The 18817-nt window shown below is 41.6% G+C and overlaps 1 protein-coding gene across 1 annotated transcript in view; it reads left to right on the top strand.

Annotated features, from left to right (window-relative positions):
- The window catches only part of frmd5b (FERM domain containing 5b), a 35454-nt gene extending 28314 nt beyond the window's left edge, over nt 1-7140 (top strand). The window contains exon 15 of the mRNA XM_026997871.3: nt 2968-7140. Within this exon, the coding sequence (XP_026853672.2) occupies nt 2968-3545 (578 nt within the window). The 3' untranslated portion in view covers nt 3546-7140. The remainder of the gene's footprint in view (nt 1-2967) is intronic.
- The last annotated feature ends 11677 nt before the right edge of the window (nt 7141-18817 follow it).

The following is an 18817-nucleotide window of genomic DNA, read 5'->3' as shown; positions in this document are numbered from 1 at the left end:
AAGTTAAGAGGAGCAGTGTATATCTAAATGTTGCTGCCATAGTTTTTGTACAGTAATTGTGCAGTATTTTACTGTAGTTAAGAACGCTACTGTAGTTTAGTACTGTACAGTAGTTAAGAGCTGTACTGTAATTGAGTACTGTACTGTAGTTGAGTACTGTATTGTAGTTAAGTACTGGAGTAGGTCATTTTGTAGAAACCAGCAAGTGTAAGCTAGTTTGGTAAATATCCAACAGAAACAATCTACACCCTACCTTCATCCCTCCTTCCAAAGCCACTCCCACAAAACACATGAAAATATACTGCTTGACCTCACCTGGAGAAGTTCATGAGAGACAGCACTGGAGAGAGGAATGTATCACATTGTGTTCATCATTGTATCCAGCTAGCTCATGTCTCATTCACATGTGATAAAATGCCCAACATTATCATAATTGACATAAATAACACACATGGCTATAATTCTTACACACATCAGTCAAGCTAGTGTAGTATTGGGAAATTGTATTGTTTGGAGTTTGGTAACTTACTGCTGGCTAACTATGGTATCATTAGATCATCAGACAAAGCTAAAAACATCAACAAGGTTAGCAAAACTATATAACCAAAGTCATTTTGAATGTTTATTTTGAAATTTCATCTTATTTCATCCATTGTTTGCTGCCAAAAAAAAAAAAAAAAAAAAAAAAAAAGCCGCAGTGCCCAAATACCTAGATAGCTAACTGGAAAAGCCACACTGGCATTCACTGCGGTTTACGTTTATATTTATAACATTTTGCAGAAGCCCTTGTCCAAAATCGACTTAGATAATGAAATAATGATAAATGATAATAAGACAGTTTTGACCTCTTGCTTTAATTTTGGTTGTAGAATTTCTACTTTGTTGGTTCTTTATTTTTTCTTTGTTTAGCTGTACAGTCTGTGGTTGCTATCAGTGCACATTTCTACACCATTCTTGTGCAACTAGCATGCTAGCTTTCAGTAGTATATATATAGAGCTGTGTGAAGCACTCTGCATATGTGCAAATGACTACATGTCCAGACTGCAGAGCGGGAGCATGTGGGCTCATCGTTAGATAGGTAGGTAGACAGGCAGATAGGCCATCCAATCATTTAATTTGGTCAGCATGCAATGATTGGATGTATTTTTTTTTAATTGTTCAGCAGCTGTCATAGATAACTATTTTTTACTTTTTATTGTCAGAGCATTTGATTTATTTATTGCTATTGGGATTTAAAGAGTTTTTTTTTTTTTTAATGCTTCTGCAATAAATTGTCTATTCCACCTTTAAGTACTGTAGTTGAGTACTGTATTGTAATTGAATACTACTATTGCTTAGTAGTAATAATAAAAATACAAATTCTGATTGTGGTTACATGTAGATGTTAACTTGTAGAATTTTTTTTTATCATATACTTAATGAAGAAATTGGAATGTATCACTTAAGTGTTTGAGACAAATAGAGTACAAAAAAATTGTATTACATTTTTTATCCATTCATGAATTCATCTATTTTAGCAATTGCTAAATATCATGACTCTGCTACTTGTTTGAAATGTCTCTCACTCAACCTTTTGGTGTGAAACTTTTTTTATGATAGTAACTCCTTTAGCACAGTGATAATGTGCTACATAAACATTGGCCTTGAAGGACATCCAGCAGATGGCTGAGCTTCAGCAGTTCCGCTATGAGTAACTAACTCACCCTGCTGATGCTGGTTGGCCTGCGATAAATTCTGATGCGCTCTCCCTGCTACAATTTTTATTGAACACCCTGGTTTATTTTTCTTGGACCAATTAGTATAGTTGGATTGAAGTCTTTAACAGTTCAAGTCTTGGACAGTATCTGCCTTTGTTAAGCATTTCAGCTACCAAAGTTATCTTGCACTTTCATTCATTTACAAATCTTTCAAATCATTTACAGTTTGCTTACTGTTTACTGATGGTACCACCCTCAAATCTTCACTGAAGAAAGTAAGAAGGAAAGAAATGAGGGTGGGACAGAAAAGGCTGAGTGAATGAGGAGTGAATGAGGAACAATTCTCTTTCAAACGTTTTGTGATAAAGACACTATATCTGACATCCACACATGGCAGCACCCCCACCTGACACCTCCAACAAGCTTGTGAAAACCTGTGAGAAAAGTTTGTGTCAGTATTCAATTTGTGTTAAACTAATCAAACCCAGGGAGTATGTTTGAATGAAAATGGAATTAAAAACTCCTGTTATACATTGTTATGCATTAATTTCCTGTAATTGATTTCAATTCAAAGTATGCTTCATTGTAATAAAACATGCTGACATAATGCTCATTCCTAACCTGCCCATTTTTACTATAGTATGATAATATAATATACACTATACTGAGAATTCTAGTCTTTTGATTACTATTCATGTAGAGCATGAACAAATGTTACAACTATGAAGAAATGATAGTTGAAAACCCCCCAGTTCTTTAAAGGATGAAAGAATTGGAAACATACTTTATGGGGTGCACTGTAGATCCTTGGATTATTTGGTCTTTATATGACCATGCGGAGCACATGAGGGACCAAATGGCTCCCACTTTACTTTCTCTGGGTGCCCAGTTTTTTGTGCACCAGTTTATATGTCCTCTTGATTGGTCTTTGATTGTGATTACTACAAACCATTACTGCAAAATGGAATTCATATATTCTTTCTAGAAAACGATGGTATGGTTTTTACATATGTTCTGCAATTACACTTGTATCTTATCCTATTAACATTGGATTGCATCGTACTAGTCCCAGTTCCATAATTATAATATTGTCCTTAGTTCACAAAAAAAGAGGTCTTTTAATTCTATGATGCATAATATACAATTTTGGGCTTTATACTTTGTGATGTATACTGGCAAAGCATTACCATGCTAGTCATAATTTCTGTAAATGAAGATAATAGACTTAACTGATGAATTTCCTTATTTACTGTTTCCTAACTATCTCAGGTCTGGAATCTTTACGTGACAGTGGCCACTCTACGCCGGTGCGGTCCGTCTCTGATGATGGCTCTTTGGTGAGGTCACATGGCAATGGCGTAGAGGGTGGGAACAGAGCAGCAGAATTCTCTGAAGAATCCTATAGCCCATCCCACAGTATGGTACCTACACCTGTATCCAGCAACTGCTCACTGGACCAGACCCTGTGTCGTCACACCAACGGCCCCCCACTCATCTATGAGGAGGAGGAATCTGAAGCAGCCTGGGGTAGTAGGGCTATTACTGGGCCAAGGGGGAAATCCTCTCAGCTGGGGAAGATCCAGCCATCCACCAGTAGCATGGAGGTGGAGCAGATGGGCGAGGTCATTGGCAGTTTGGCGCGACTCTTCTTGGTGACACTTGTTCTCCTATTAGCCCTTCTCCTTCTTCTCATCGCTCTGACAGAGTCTGAGTTAGATGTTGCCTTTCTGAGGGACATCCGGAGGACACCTGAGTTTCAGCAGTTCCACTATGAGTATTTTTGCCCGCTGAGACGCTGGCTGGCTTGCAAGCTGCGTTGGATGGGAGGGCATCTTATAAATAAATAAGAGACTCAAATTCTGTGCTGGAGCCTCTACAGTCTTTGGATCTTGAAAAGCTTCCACTGACCTTTCACACTATATATATGGTGTATCACTGTATCATTTGCATAAAACTTCCAGTTCTATACTAGGCCAAAGCCATGGGCTTCCCCATCACCATGCCAACAGGACTGCGCATATCTCTCATATCTCATAGGGAAGTTTTATCATTAGCATTTATCACATGTGATTGCAAAATAGAGAATGCTGCAATTGATCAGTTCTGCCATTAGCTGATTATTATTATTATTATTATTATTATTATTATTATTAATAATAATAAAGCCTTCTCTTTTTGTCTAATTTTCTCTTCTGCTCCCTTTTCTTTTTATCACCTCTTTCAATGCAATTACATTTCATCACATCACAATTGTCCTTTTACTCTTTTCTTTCTCATCACCATTTTATACTTTTAATCTGTGCTGAGACCTAATACTGCAAAGACAAAAGATGCCTTTTAAATTACTTTACAGTAGAGACTGAGATTCTGAAATGAGGTTCATTGGTAAAACACACTTGTCCATTGGCTGTGTGCTAGTTCTTTTCCATTTCAGAAATAGCTACTGACATATCCATGTATTTCAAGTAATATAGGATGGAGTTGTATGTGTGTGTGATTAATATGTAACATCAAATGTTTTTTATTGATTTGTCAGAGATTGGTGCAATAACTGTGGAACTTGTTTTTATTGATAAGCAATGAAATGCTTTTCCAGTAGCAACGCTCATTTTTAGATAAATAATATATTGCAATGTTTCCCATCAACGTTCTTAGATAGATGTTGGTTCTTATGCTTGGTGAGTCTCGCATGCATACATTTCAGCCCCTTAATACAGATGTAAACTTCTAATGAACTTTGTAATATGATGAAACAAAACTTCCTGCTTGCAGTACAAAAAATTCAGCAGTTACATTCATTCTTGTTATTCTGTAAAATGGTTGGAATCTGGTATTTATTATTTCTGCTTCAAGAAATAGTTCAATTAGCATATACTACTGTATGCACGCACCTGTTCATACATGCAACACACACCATACCATATGCACACTTGTTATGGAAAATATTTCTGCCTTTAATACAATGATGCAAAAATCACTTAATTTAAAGCAACAGCTGGGAGCCAACACAGCAGTGTTAGCACCACAATACAACCACAGCTGTGTAGTTTGGCTTTCCATGGACATGGGTCATTTATTTATGTGCATGATCACTTTGTAACCAGAAATACAGCAAAGAATAAGCCTTGATAAATGATCACCTGAGCTATCAATAGAAATGACTAATACACTCCAACCCCTTCCCTCAATCTGAACTGTTCTTCAAATTAATCACTTATAGCAGCTTCATTAAATTTCTGGTCTTACAGAGACAGTAATAAAATCTACAGTTAGCTACTAGCTCCCCCTACCATAAACACTGTATGCCTGCACCTAGGTAAATTTCATAATAGAAATTGAAAAGATACACAATGAAAAGACAATGAAAGAAGCAAAAATGATTATAATGCATGTATATCAAAATCAACAGAAGATCAAGCGAACCCAGACTGCATAACTGTGTTTTTATGCTAAAATACAATTTCTGCCTTTTGAATTTTATTTTAATTGTTGTTTTCCCCAGTTAAACTTTATTTTTACACTCTAAAAAAGAGAATCTCACACCACCACTTTCCTCTTGAAGCATCCCAACGTAGCAAAATCATAGATTGCATTATTTTATATGTTGGCTTTTTACAAAACAATGTATTGTGATGTATTAAAAATATACTGTAATATTAAAATTATTTTAATGTATGGATCATATGTATGAAACATTGTCCCACATGTGGAATGTAATATATTTAGCATAGTATTTTACAGATTTAATTATATTGTGGTTTAAAATTGTTTAAAATATATTTCCCATATCTTTTTTGGCAACATTAACATTATACTGGTACACTAATACACTTTGATCTCTAAATAGGTTCTTTAGTGTATATCAAGTATATAGAAAGTTGTAGAGATGCTATTATATTCAGTGCATCTACTATAGGCTAAGGCTGAGTTTCATCTCTTTTCTTCAAAGTTAATCAGTATGACAATTAGTTAAGGCTATTTCTTAATTTCTGCCTTAGGACATGACATTTATCAAATTGTACAGATGCAAGTAATACATTTTTAATATAAAACAAACAAATAATATAAACCAAATTAAAATCTGTCACTCAAATGTAATAGCAATACTAAGGTAAACATTCAATGAAGAATGCTTCTTAAACCGAACATAGTCAAATTTATTTATATAGCACATTTTACAACAGATGCCACAAAGCAGCTTTACACATGTTTGAGTCAAAACCCACGGTGAGCTAGCCAAGGACAACAGTGGCAAGGAAAAACTCCTTAGAGCATGAGGAAGAAACCTTGAGAGGAACCAAGACTTAAAGGAGGGCCCATCATTCTCAGGCCAACAACGGTCACTACAATATTAACAATATAGACAATAAGGAGTAGAATAAATATTGAATAAACATACTGCTGCTCAATAAACCAATAATTCTAATATGGCTGACTGGTACCAAAACACCTTCTCATATTGTTTATTTTTCTATTATTTTGTTATATTTTGTTATAAAGTTATTGTTCTCTATTATACTGGTATATTTTATGTTTTCTAGAAAATAAAGTCTGTCCACCTTTACAAAAAGTTGTGGCATGATTTTCATTTAGTGCAAAAAGAGAAGACAAAAAATCTCTTTGTAACTATTGACCAAGGGTCTTTGTGTGCCTTTGTAAATGTGTTGGCTTTGGGTATTTTTATATCTTTGTAACAGTGCTGACCCAGGGTCTTTATGAGTCTTTGTAATTGTGTTGACCCTGGGTTTTTGTGAAAATCCAATGACATTTTATAAGAAGCAAAACATATATTCCAGGGTAGACTGTTTCAGATCCAAGAGTGTAACAAAAACAAAAACAAAAACAGTAAATGACAATACAGTTAAAACACAGAATTAATTGACATTATTAGGAAATGCTTTTATGTAGATGATTCATGTTCGTATCTTCAGTTGAAGATGAAATACAGCTAGTCCCTTCCCTCTGCTGCTTATGAGGAAGGAAGCATTCATTTCACAAAGTGTCTATGAAACAGGAATGATGTGCTTGCTGTTATTCCAAAAGAAGACAGAGCCAAAAAAGTTCAATAGCTAGATCTGGATAAAGATAACCTACCAATCAAAGGAGCTCTTGGACTGAAGTGGTGTGTGGCAAAAGATGTCTTCAATATCATAGCTAAATAGAACCCTTATACTCAAAGAGGTTTTCTTTTGATAGGAAGTTCAGTAAATCACTTAGGTTTTTGGCTCCACTTATCCTACCAGAAAAAAAATGCTTCAGGAACTATGTAGACAAAGTCACTGGTTAGGATTAAACAATTTCTCAAATTGTATCTGATAAGTGGACATGATGGCTATCAGATCTTGTAAAACTGACAGTAAAGTCCTGCCTGCTGTATTCAACCACATGATTTTGGAGTCTTGGTACATGCCCAGCTGTACCAAGAAACCTTGTTTCTTTATTGTGCCTGTGGTCCAAAGGGTTCTCCAGTCCTGCAAAATAGTAAACACAAGGTTGATTCAGTGTATCTACATTGGACATGAAGCATACAGATCATCACTGAGTGGACAATGTGTCAATACAGATGATATAGGGAAGGCTAAACAGGCTGTCATTTGCAGAAACTGACATTATTAGTTGACCTGGCCAAGTTTTTACATCTAGTGGCGTGAAAAGGAGAAGATTTTTTTTTACATTTACATTTTTGCCATTTAGCAGAAACTCTTATCCAGAGTAACTTAGAAAAGTGCTTTGTCATTTACTCATAGAATGTATCCTAGCCAGTACAGTAAGTTACAGTTCAAGACATAATTTAACTAGAATACTGTTGAAACACAGGGATCATTGCTGATGCTTAGAAGTGCAAAACAAGTAAAAGCTCAGACAATGATAATAGCAATAACAAACGATATAAAACTGTATGTGCTAGAGTTTCAGTTACCAAACAGGTGTAGGATTGATATAGATTTATAGCATTTAGCTGATGCTTTTGTCCAAAGAGACTTACAATTATGACTGAGTACAACTTGAGCAATTGAGGATTAAGGGCCTTGTTCAAGGGCAACTTGGCAGTGGTGGGGCTTAAACCAGCAACATTACAATTACAAGTCAAGTACCTTAGCCACCAAGCTACCACTGACCATGGGGTCATGCTAAATGTTCTACAAATAGATACGTTTTCAGTCTGTGTTTGAAGACTTCAAGGGAGTCTGCTGTCTGGACAGCCAGTGGAAGTTCATTCCACCATCGATGGTTGTCTTCACTGAGACTTGAAACATGGTATTTCAAGCCGAGCCATACTTGAGGTTTGAAGTACTCAAGGAACTGATCAGGCTTTGACCGTTGTCATTATGTATGGTGGGGGTGGTCCATTTTTGGCTTTGCATGTGAGCATCAAGGTTTTAAATCTGATGCAGACAGCTACTGGAAGCCAATGAAGGGCCAAATGAAGGGGCAAATTATAAGTAGCATTTATGGATGAAGGAATTCCTATAGTTGGAGGGTGACTGAACAAATTGGTTATACCTGGCAAAGATACATATCCCATTATTATGCCAAAGATCTCTATTTCCTGTTCTACTTTAGTATGCACATGAGTGTACAGGCCATAGAGGAAGAATCCATGTCTTTTCAGAACTGAGAGAAATACTAAATCAAATTCAACTGTAATGACAATAATCTAAAGGTTTGTGGTCTGCAGATGTGAGGGGTAAGTCTGGAGAACAGAAAATGGATGATTTACCATCTGAATGTATGAGCTACAGACTACTTTAGACCAATCAATACAAAAGGAAGCAGGAATTCTTTGGAAAAGAGAAGGTATTATTTTCTGGTGTTTTACTGCATGGCCAGCAGGGCAGTACATCTAGAAATAGCCCATTCCTTAAATACAAATTTATTCCATCAGGCATTTCATCTGCTGAAGAGGCCAAGTATCTCAGATCAGATCATTCGAGCTAATTCGGTTGATGCTAACAGAGCTGAAAGCAGCAGTGATGTCCTTGTCTCACAGAACACTTCAGAACAGGCTTCTAAAGAATGGAGTTCCCCTTCAGTCTCATCATTATTGAGGAGAATGGGAGTGACTAATCAGGATGGTAAACAAATTCCTTGTTCAGTTCTACACCAACAAACACTTCACTGGCTTCCTGTAGCTAGTCTTTTCATATTTAAAAGTGTCATGCTTGCCTACAAGGCTGAAAATGGCCCTCCTCACTCCTATTTGATGGCAATAATCAAAATCTAGACCTTGAGTCCTTTAAATTTCAAATATGGCTGGGTTGGATCCACCATCTTTCAAGATTCATGGAAGACAAGCATTAAGATCCTTTTCCATCATAGCATCCAGTTGGAATGAACTTCCACTGCTGTCCAATCCACGGAGTCCATTGCTGTCTTCACAGACTGAAGAATCATAAATTAAACCTAATCATATTCTTGTAAAAATATTTTATATTTGCAGTAGAACTGTCTTTTTTAGTAAAAATAATCAGTGTCTTTACATTCTATAGCACTGTATTGTATCTCCCAATTGAGGTTTTAGCACTGACACTTGTTTCAAGGTTAAGGGGATTGTATTCTAACCTAGTCCAAAATAGTTCCAGGATACTTTTCTGAGTAGACAACTAAAGCCCTTTTTTTAGTTGCTGTGAATAAGATGTCATAAATAATGAATGCCATAAACATAAACAACATTCCTGTGCTGTAACTGTGGAGCCACCAAAATTATCTGTATCAAAAGTGATTCAGGTAAATTGCATTAAATAAGAACTGCCAAACTGCAGCCAAGAACTAAGAACTGACTGGCTATAGTCATGTGCTTGTGATGTCCACAATCCCCCATCTTAGAAGAGCTGTCATTATTAGCAAATCATCATTAATCAAACTCATCATGGCCATTGCACCCCGTCATTTTAATACATGGACCATTGCAGATAAACACTGCCTAAATAGCCAAAGTCACTGCCTAAATAGTCAAACAGAACTGTAGTACTGCAGAACACTTAACTTAGCCTGCATGGCATATCATCATTGTCACGACCAGTCAGAGGTCTGTTTATCCCAAAATGTCACATGCTCTGTCATTTTGGAATTTAGACAAAACTTCTCATCTTTAAATTGTTTATTGTACAATACTATGGTCACCTACAGAATATATGAACATTAAATGGTTTCATATTAGTTGCTTGTGATCAGAGTTCTTTGATCTATCTTAAGTTGCTTAGAATTCTTTGCTCTTAAGTTGCACATTGCAGTTTTGTTACATGAACCTACTTTAAGGTGTGTGTGTGTGTGTGTGTGTGTGTGTGTGTGTGTGTGTGTGTGTGTGTGTGTGTGTGTGTGTATGTGTGTGTTTGTGTGCGTGCGTGCGTGTTTGTGAGTGTGTGTCTGAATGCCCTCATCTAATCCTCCCGTCTTCTGTTCTACCCAGAGTTTATAAGGGGTATGAGGTCATTGCCCAGGCAGGCGCATTTCATCAGAACCCTCCGAGGCAAACATCTGAGACAGCTCAGCGCTGAATTACAGTGACACTTTGGCATGATGTGTAATCATCCTTGCCCAGGAAATTGCAATACCCAGAGATCAGGACCACTATGTTCCACGCTGTCCATAACTTTAACTGCATTTTTAGTACATTATAAAGTGATTTGAGTGCAAAATGTAGTTTTTTATGTGCTTTTATGATGTTACAAAATGAAAGCCCTGTATTTTTTAACTACAGTTACATTATACCTTCAGATGTGGACCTTCTGGCAAAGATCCATTGTTCAAATACAAGAATGTTTTAATGCAAAAGTAGTAATAATGCCTTTTTGGTAAGGATTTGTTGATTTTTTTTTAGCATGTCCTATAGGTCAAACCTAAAAATAGGTCCTAGTGATAGCCAATAAATTAGCTCAAATATCTTTAGTACTGAAAATGTAGCTACTTATTATATCAGGTGATGTTATTAAAGGTTAAAAGACTTGTTGTACAAGTTGCAAAAGTTATAACTGTACCTAAATGTGCTACACATAAAGTTGGGTTGGTTACTTTAATCAGTTACACAGTTTCAGACATAATACCAAAATTTTACTGAAGTTGCAACAAGCATTTTCTCCATATTAGACCCATTAAGTTCTGAGAGGATACCTTGCTTTCTGGAAACTTTTACTTGATTAATTTTGCTTGAAAATTATACTTGATTTGCTTCCATATGTCTCCCATAACTTGATTTAATTTTCTGTTTCCACACTGTCTTGTTGTAGGCATTCTAGCCCATGATTTTTCCCAGCTGTATCTTTTTTTCCCTATATGCACAAACTCTGCACTCTATTAGCAAACCAGTAAACCTTTCTGACAAACACTCGATTTGTCAACATTTTATCTTACATATACACAAACATGCAGGATTTAGATAATACTACTACAGTCTGATGAGAAGTTTTTAAATTTTACTAAAAGAGTTCATGATTTATGAGGTGCTGCACTAACTGTTGTAATCTAAATGAATAAAATCAGAAAGTATTCCATATCAGAGGAGAGGGCAGCAGGAAGGTCACTTATGATGGCAAACAGATGTTTGGAGCTTTGGTTTTGTGGCATATTGCACACACACACACACACACACACACACACACACACACACACACACACACACACACACACACACACACACTCAGAGAGAGAGAGAGAGAGAGAGAGAGAGAGAGAGATGCAAGTTAACAAAAAGACTACTATAATGAAAAGTCCAAAAACAAACAAAACAGTGCTATAAGTAGCACCAACAGCAAGAATAGAAAATAGCATTGTATGAAGTAGGCTTAGCAGATAACTGTAGGGCTCCAGTTCAAAGCACTGGAACTAGGTGGATTTTTAACTGATTGACAAAGGGCGCATAAGAGGTTTAGTGGTCAGAGCACATGCTTTCACACCCAGAAGACTCAGGTTCGAGGTCAGGCATGGCAGCTGCCCTTTGCCTTTGCTACAAGCATGAGAGGGGCATTTGTCTGTTGATGACAGTAGAGCAAGACACTAATTCACAAAAATCAAATCTGCCAGCCCAGCACTGCTCTGTTGCCCCCAGCATGTCTTTCAACTCTGCTTATCAAGGAAAACTTGTGGGCAAGCAAATACTCATTGTATTTCTAAATCATTACCTAAGTCATGAGAGCTATAATTAGACGTGTTTCATTTAAACAGTCTGCTGGACAGACTAAGGCTTCTTATATATTGGGACAAGTGCCTGATCGTATATATTGGGACAGGCACCTGATCTTCTTATATATTGGGACAGGCACCTGATCTTTTTACTTTAATAATAATAAGAAACTAAGAATTTTTTTTTTTGGCTTGAATTTTTTTGAAGATTCCTTCCAAAGGAATTGGCATGTGGAAATCTTGCAGGGGAGGAAAATAACTGAGATTGCAAACTCTTTGCATTTTATGTTAGGGAAGTCATAATGGGGGGCTTGCATCATTTATGTTGTACCAGAAGCAAGTTACTGGTTCAGAGATTAGCTGCTTGGCTGACTGAGGATGGCTGTCTTACTGTGTATTATGAGTGACATAGCTAACTTCAGAACTACTCAGTATCATAATTATCCAATATCTGATTAATATTTTGCAAAGTAAAACAATATGAAAATAATATTCAATGATCATTACTCTTATTAAAATATAAAAGTAATGTACTGATAAAATGAGAAGAGTAAATCTTAAAGAGAGTAAAGAAATAGATTTTTAGCTGTTTGTTTTAAAATTGTGATAGAAGGAGCCTTTTGATGTTGATGTAGTTTGCCTGTATGATGGGGAAAAATCTCTAGAGTAAATTAATCTTAAGAATGTATAGTGTAATGGGGCGGCAGAGAGGATGCGAGAGGCGAAGTTCCATTAGCAAGTTCTTTATTATTCATATTCCACGTAGCGTTGCCGAGTCTAGTTGATACTTAGGAGTGGAGTAGCGTCTCTCCAGTAGGCTCACATAGTTCGACTACTAATGTGCAGCGCCATCCTTCTGAAGCTGTGGGTGTATAAATACGTGTGCAGGTCAATGAGGTGCAGGTGTACCCAAGTTCCAGTTCAGGTTTGGTTTATTTGTCACATACATAGTCATACACAGTATAACTCGCAGTGAAATGGTTTGAGAGTGCTCTGTCCAAACTGAGGAGAAAAAAACAGGGGTGTATAGGGAAATATATATCTATATATATACAAAATATATTAACAATGTATGTACAATATATGTATAATATGTTTATATACACAATGTACAATGTATATATGGATATGTATAAATGTATGTACACAATGTACAGTTCCAGCTTACAATTGAATATTTACAGTTACATGGTGGTGGTGGTCCCTACAGTTTCAGTTTCCCTGATTCAGGGCCCAAATGGCCTGTGGAAAGAAGCTCCTCTTCAGTCTCTCTGTCTTGGTCATCAGGGAGCGAAAGCGCTTCCCCGACCTCAACAGAGAGAAGAGCCTATTGTTGGGATGGGTGGGGTCCTTCACAATCTTCTTGGCCTTGATCTGGCACCGCTTGTAATAGATGGTCCGAGGTCAGGTCAGGTCAGCAAGTTCTGTATGAGTGACACGCTCTGCTGAACGCACCACCCTTTGGAGTGCTTGTCTGTCCTGCTTGGTGCTGTTCCCAAACCAGATTGTGATGTTCCCCGTGAGGATGCTCTCGATAGTGCAGGTGTAGACGTTCTGCAGTACCTTGGAGGGCAGTCTGAAGTCTCTTAGGCATTTGAGGTGGTAAAGATGCTGACGAGCCTTCTTTGCCAGGGAGTTAGTATTGCGGGACCAGGACAGGTCCTGCGAGATGTGAACACCAAGGTACCTGAAATTATCTACTCTCTCCACCGTGGTTCCACTGATCCTCACAGGTTGGTAGTGCCGCTCCTGCTTCTTGCTGCAATCCACGATCAGCTCCTTTGTCCTACTGACGTTTAGGAGGAGATTATTTTCCTGGCACCAGTTTTCCAGGTGTTTAATCTCCTCCAGGTAGGCCCTCTCATCGTTGTCCAAGATCAGGCCCATGACCACTGTGTCGTCAGCAAACTTGACAATGATGGTGGAGCTGGAAGTGGCTGTGCAGTCGTAGGTGTACAGTGAGAAGAGCAGGGGGCTTAGGACACAACCCTGAGGAGCTCCAGTGCTGAGGGTGAAGGTGGATGAGGTACAGTTGCCCACCCGTACTGATTGTGGTCTGTCTGTTAGGAAGTTGGAGCTCCAGTCACACAGGGATGTATGCAGTCCTAGATCCTCCAACTTAGTAGTGGGTATGGCGGGGATGATGGTGTTAAATGCTGAACTGTAGTCTATAAACAGCATTTTAACATAATTACCCCTCCCTTTGTCCAGGTGGGTCAGTATGGTGTGGAGCAGATGTGCAATTGCATCATCAGTGGAGCGGTTGTGGAGGTATGCAAACTGGCAGTGAAGGCTGGCAGTGAAGATGTGATGAAATCTCTGACTAGCTTTTCAAAGCACTTCATCATGACTGATGTGAAGGCAACAGGGCGGTAGTCATTGAGGCCGGAGGGTCGAGGTTTCTTCAGGATGGGAACGATAGTGGAACGCTTAAAGCTGGATGGGATGATACCGAGCATCAGGGAGAGATTGAAGATGTTGGTGAATACCTGGGCTAGCTGGTTTGCGCAGGCTTTGAGGACTCTCCAGCAGATACCGTCTGGTCCTGCCGCCTTCCTGGTATTCACTCTTTTGAACACTCTCCTCACGTCACTCTCCGTAATGATGAGAGGGCGCTGTTCTATGGTGGGCTCTGTGCATGCACCGTTGGCTACGCTGATAGCACCCTTTGCGTTGTTAGCATTAGTGCTGTTAGCATTAGCGCTGCTAGATGTAGCCTTGAAGTGAGCGAAGAATGTGTTCAGCTCGTTCGCCAGAGACTCATCCGCACTCATCAGTCCGGAGGGTGGGCTCCTGTAGTCCGTGATCATCCATAGTCCCTGCCACAGGGATCTAGAGCGACTCTGCTGGAACTGTGTCTCTAGTTTCCTCCCATAGCGCCGCTTTGCCTCCCTCACCGCCCTGCGCACTTCGTATGCCGCAGACTTGTACTCGTCCATGTTCCCGCTGATGATCCCCACGTTGTAGGCAGCAGTGTGAGAGTTCAGAGCCTCGCGGATGGTTTTGTCCACCCAGGGCTTCTGGTTGGGAAACTTCTTGTTGGTGGTTCTTGGAATCGTGTTGTCCACTAGTTTCCCAATAAACCCTACTACTGCCTCTGTAAACTCACCGACATCATCAGTGCTGCACCAGAACATGTCCCACTCTGCGTCATCCAGAGCGTCCTGCAGAGCATCCTGCAGAGCGTCCACAGATCGCCCTGTCCAGCGCGCGACCTCCCTCTGAACTGGAGCTTCCCATTTCAGCCTTTGTTTATATTTTGTTAGGAGGAAGATGGTGGCATGTCCGACTTACCAAATGGTGGATGAGCTAGTGCCTTGTAGCTGTCCTTGTATGTGGTGTAGCAGTGGTCAAGTGTCCTATTTCCTCTGGTGGAGAAGGTTACATGCTGGTAAAGGTTGGGCACTGCACGCTTGAGGTTAGCACTGTTAGAAATCCCCAACTAGGATAAGTGCAGCGTCCCAGTGTTGTGCCTGAAACTGTGTGAGAGCATCATGAAGTTCCCACAGTACAGTGTCCATGTTGGCCTGAGGTGGGATGTACACAGTGTTAATGATGACCGAAGTGAACTCCCGAGGAAGGTAGAAAGGACAAAACTTGAGGGTGAGCAGCTCTAGGTTAGGTGAGCAGGAGCGGGCGAGAGTAACAACATTGGCATTGTTGCACCATCTGTTGTTTACCATCACACACACTCCACCGCCTCTCGACTTCCCCGAATCTGCCATCCTGTCCATGCGGTGAACCGAGAATAACTTGGCTGGCTGAATGGTGTGGCTCGGTACCGCTGGGTTCAGCCACGACTCGGTGAAGCAGAGGAGGTTGCAGTCCCGAATGTCCCTCTGGAACTTTATCCTGGCCCGGAGGTCATCGAGCTTGTTGTCCAGAGACTGGATATTGGCTAGCAGGATGCTAGGTAAAGGAGCTCGGTGCCCGAGCCCTCAGCCTGTTCCTGACGCCGGCTTGGTTCCCTCGAGGCCTTTTCCTCACGTTGCGTCCTTTGTTCTCCCTCAGGATCGCCGTCGGCCATCTTGTGTCCGGGGTTAGAGATGGCTTGAGGTGAGTGCTATGTAGATTAAGAGAAATAAGAGCATCTCTGCTGTAAGAGATATGCGTCGTGGTGTAAGAAGGGCTGTGGAGAAATCAGGGGTAGCGGGAAGAGCGAAAAGAGTGAAGAAGATAGCGAAAAGAGCAAAAAAAGTACCAGGTGTGGATGGAGCAGTCATGACGGCAGCCAACCTTACCGGCGCCATCTTGCAAGAATGTCAGAAGACAGGTGATTGCGAGTGAGGAAAGTGTGTGACACGGTCCTGGTCCAGCAGGAGCGTGTTCCCCCCCTTTGGGTACCGGTCTACCATGACAGAACCCCCCCCCCCCCCCCAAAGGCCCTGACCGGCTCTTGGCCCGTTGACTCGGTGCAGGCCTCAGCGGGCACCACCTATGAAACGAGGCAATGAGGCCGAGGTCCAAAACCTGGGAGGCCGGGACCCAACAGCGCTCCTCAGGACCGTATCCCTCCCAGTCCACCAGGTACTTGAGACCCCGGCCCCTCCTATGGGAGTCCAACAGAGAACGCACCCTGTACGCTGGGCCATCTTCCATCACCAGAGGCAAGGGAGGAACTTCTGGGGAATCCCCTTCCTCTGCAAAGGAGCCCTCCCTCACAGGCTTCAGTGAGGAAACGTGGAAGGCCCAGGAAGCCCAACTACTTCCCGTCAGGCCTACTCTGTAGGTCACCTCGTTAACCCAGCCAGTAATGGAGTAGGGGCCCTCATACCTCGTCTCGAGCTTGCCTGTGGCGCCTGCTCGGCCGTCTCTGGTAGAGACCCATACCTTCTGCCCGATCTCGTACTTGGGGGTCTCCCCTCTTTTTTTGTCAGCCTTCCTCTTGTAGACAGCAATCACCCTACGCAGGTTCTGGTGTGTCTCCTCCCAGGTCCGTTCGCTCTCCCAGCACCATCTGTCCACTTCCGGCTTGTCTGATGTAGGGATGTTCCAGGGGTAAAGAGGCGGCTGGTAGCCTAGAACACACTTAAAGGGGGTGAGGCCAGTTCCTGTGTGTCACAAGGAGTTCTGCACGTATTCCGCCCATGGGAGGTACGTATTCTATGTTTCTCAGTGGTGGTTACAATAGTGGCGCAAGAACTTACCCAGCTCTTGGTTGACCCGTTCCACCTGCCCATTGGCCTGAGGATGGTAGTCAGACGTCAAGTTAACCGTGATGTTAAGCTTGCCCAGCAATTTCTTCCAAACCTGTGATGTGAATTGGGGACCTCAGTCTGAAACAATGTCCTTGGGCAGACCGAATTGCCTGAAGACCTGGCGGAACAGTAGATCGGCCATCTCCCATGCATTGGGCAGGGCTACCAATGGGAAGAATCTAACCATCTTTCGAGAACCGATACACAACACTCAGGACCGTGGTGTTGCCCTCAGAGACCAGCAAGTCGGTTACAAAGTCCACTGCCAGGTGGGACCATGGTCGGTGGGGCATAGGCAAGGGGAGGAGTTTCCCTGCCAGAGGCACCTGGGGCGTCTTGCTACATGCACAGTCGGGACAGGACAGGAAGCCACATACCTCCCCACATCTTTGGGCATAGCAGGCCACCAATAACGTGCCCCAATCAAATGTGTGGTGCGGGCAGTGCCTGGGTGACCCGTCCCCAAGGAAGTGTGTGCCCACGTGATAAGTGCACTTCGATGTGCTGAGGGGACATAGAGGTGATTGTCGGGGCATTGTGGATGGGGATTAGCATCCTTGATTTGTCGGTCCAATTCCCACTCCCGGGACGCCAAAAAGCAGGTGGGCGGGAGAATCGGCTCTGAGCTCGTGGACAGTGCTTCTGCTGTGTATTGTCGCAAGAGTGCGTCTGCTTGGGTGTTCCTCTCTCCCAGCCTGTAGGTGACCTTGAATTGAAACCCAGAGAAGAAGATTGACCACCTGGCCTGCCTGGTATTTAGTCTCTTGGTGGTCTGGAGATATTCTAGGTTCTTGTGGTTGGTGTATACTGTGAATGGGTGTCTTGCCTCTTTCTCCCTTGTGTTGCAAAAGCACCGCACCCACTCCTATGTTGAAGGCATCTACCTCTAGCACGAAAGGTCTCTCAGGGTCCAGTTGTTGCAAGATGGGAGCAGTCGCGAAGGCGTTCTTGAGCTACTCGAAGGCTTTGTTGAACTCCTGAATCCATTTGATCTTTTTCACAGGTCCCCGGAGTTGGTCTGTGAGGGGCCTTGCCAGCGAACTGAAGGATCTATTAAACCTCCTGTAAAAGTTGGAGAAGCCCAGAAAGCGATGTAGTGCCTTGTGTGTAAGCGGCCTTGGCCACGCCTTCACTGCCTCCACCTTGCCTGGTTGCATACCCACACACCCTTGTTGAATGGCGTAACCTAGGAAGTCGACCTCCTTGCGATGGAACTTGCAGTTCTCTGCCTTACAATACAGGTGGTTCCCTAATAGGGTCTGTAGCACGGCCCGTACGTCACACACATGTTGGTTCCAGGAGGAGGAGTAGATCAAAATGTCGTCGATATATGCGACAACAGATCTTCCCAAAAACTCCCTCAGAACCTCTTTAATGTAGGCCTGGAAAATCAACGGGGCCGTTGCCAGACCATATGGCAGAACTAAATACTCATAGTGGCCCATGGAGGTGCTGAATGCTGTTTTCCATTCGTCTCCCTCCTTGATCTGGATTAGGTTGTATGTGCTTTGTAAATCCAGTTTCGTGAATTACCGGGCCCCTCTCAGTTGTTCTAGTGCGGCTGGTACCGGGGGGGGGGGGGGGGGGGGGGAATGCACCAGCAGCTTGTTGAGTCCACAAGGTCTCAGGCCCCCATTCCTCTTCTTCACGAAGAAGACTCCTGCTGATGCTGGAGAGGTCGAGGGTCAGACATACCCTTATTGCAGTGCTTCTTTGATGTACTGTTCCATAGCCCGCTCCTCCTCCTGAGAGAGGGGATAGATCCTGCACCGAGGGGGCACCTCTCCCTCCTTGAGTGTTAT

The sequence above is a fragment of the Electrophorus electricus genome, chromosome 3 (genome assembly GCF_041902795.1).
Source record: "Electrophorus electricus isolate QZ-2024a chromosome 3, ASM4190279v1, whole genome shotgun sequence".
NCBI lineage: Eukaryota > Metazoa > Chordata > Actinopteri > Gymnotiformes > Gymnotidae > Electrophorus > Electrophorus electricus.
Note: the sequence above shows the minus strand (reverse complement) of the source record. Positions and strands in the feature narration are given on the sequence as shown.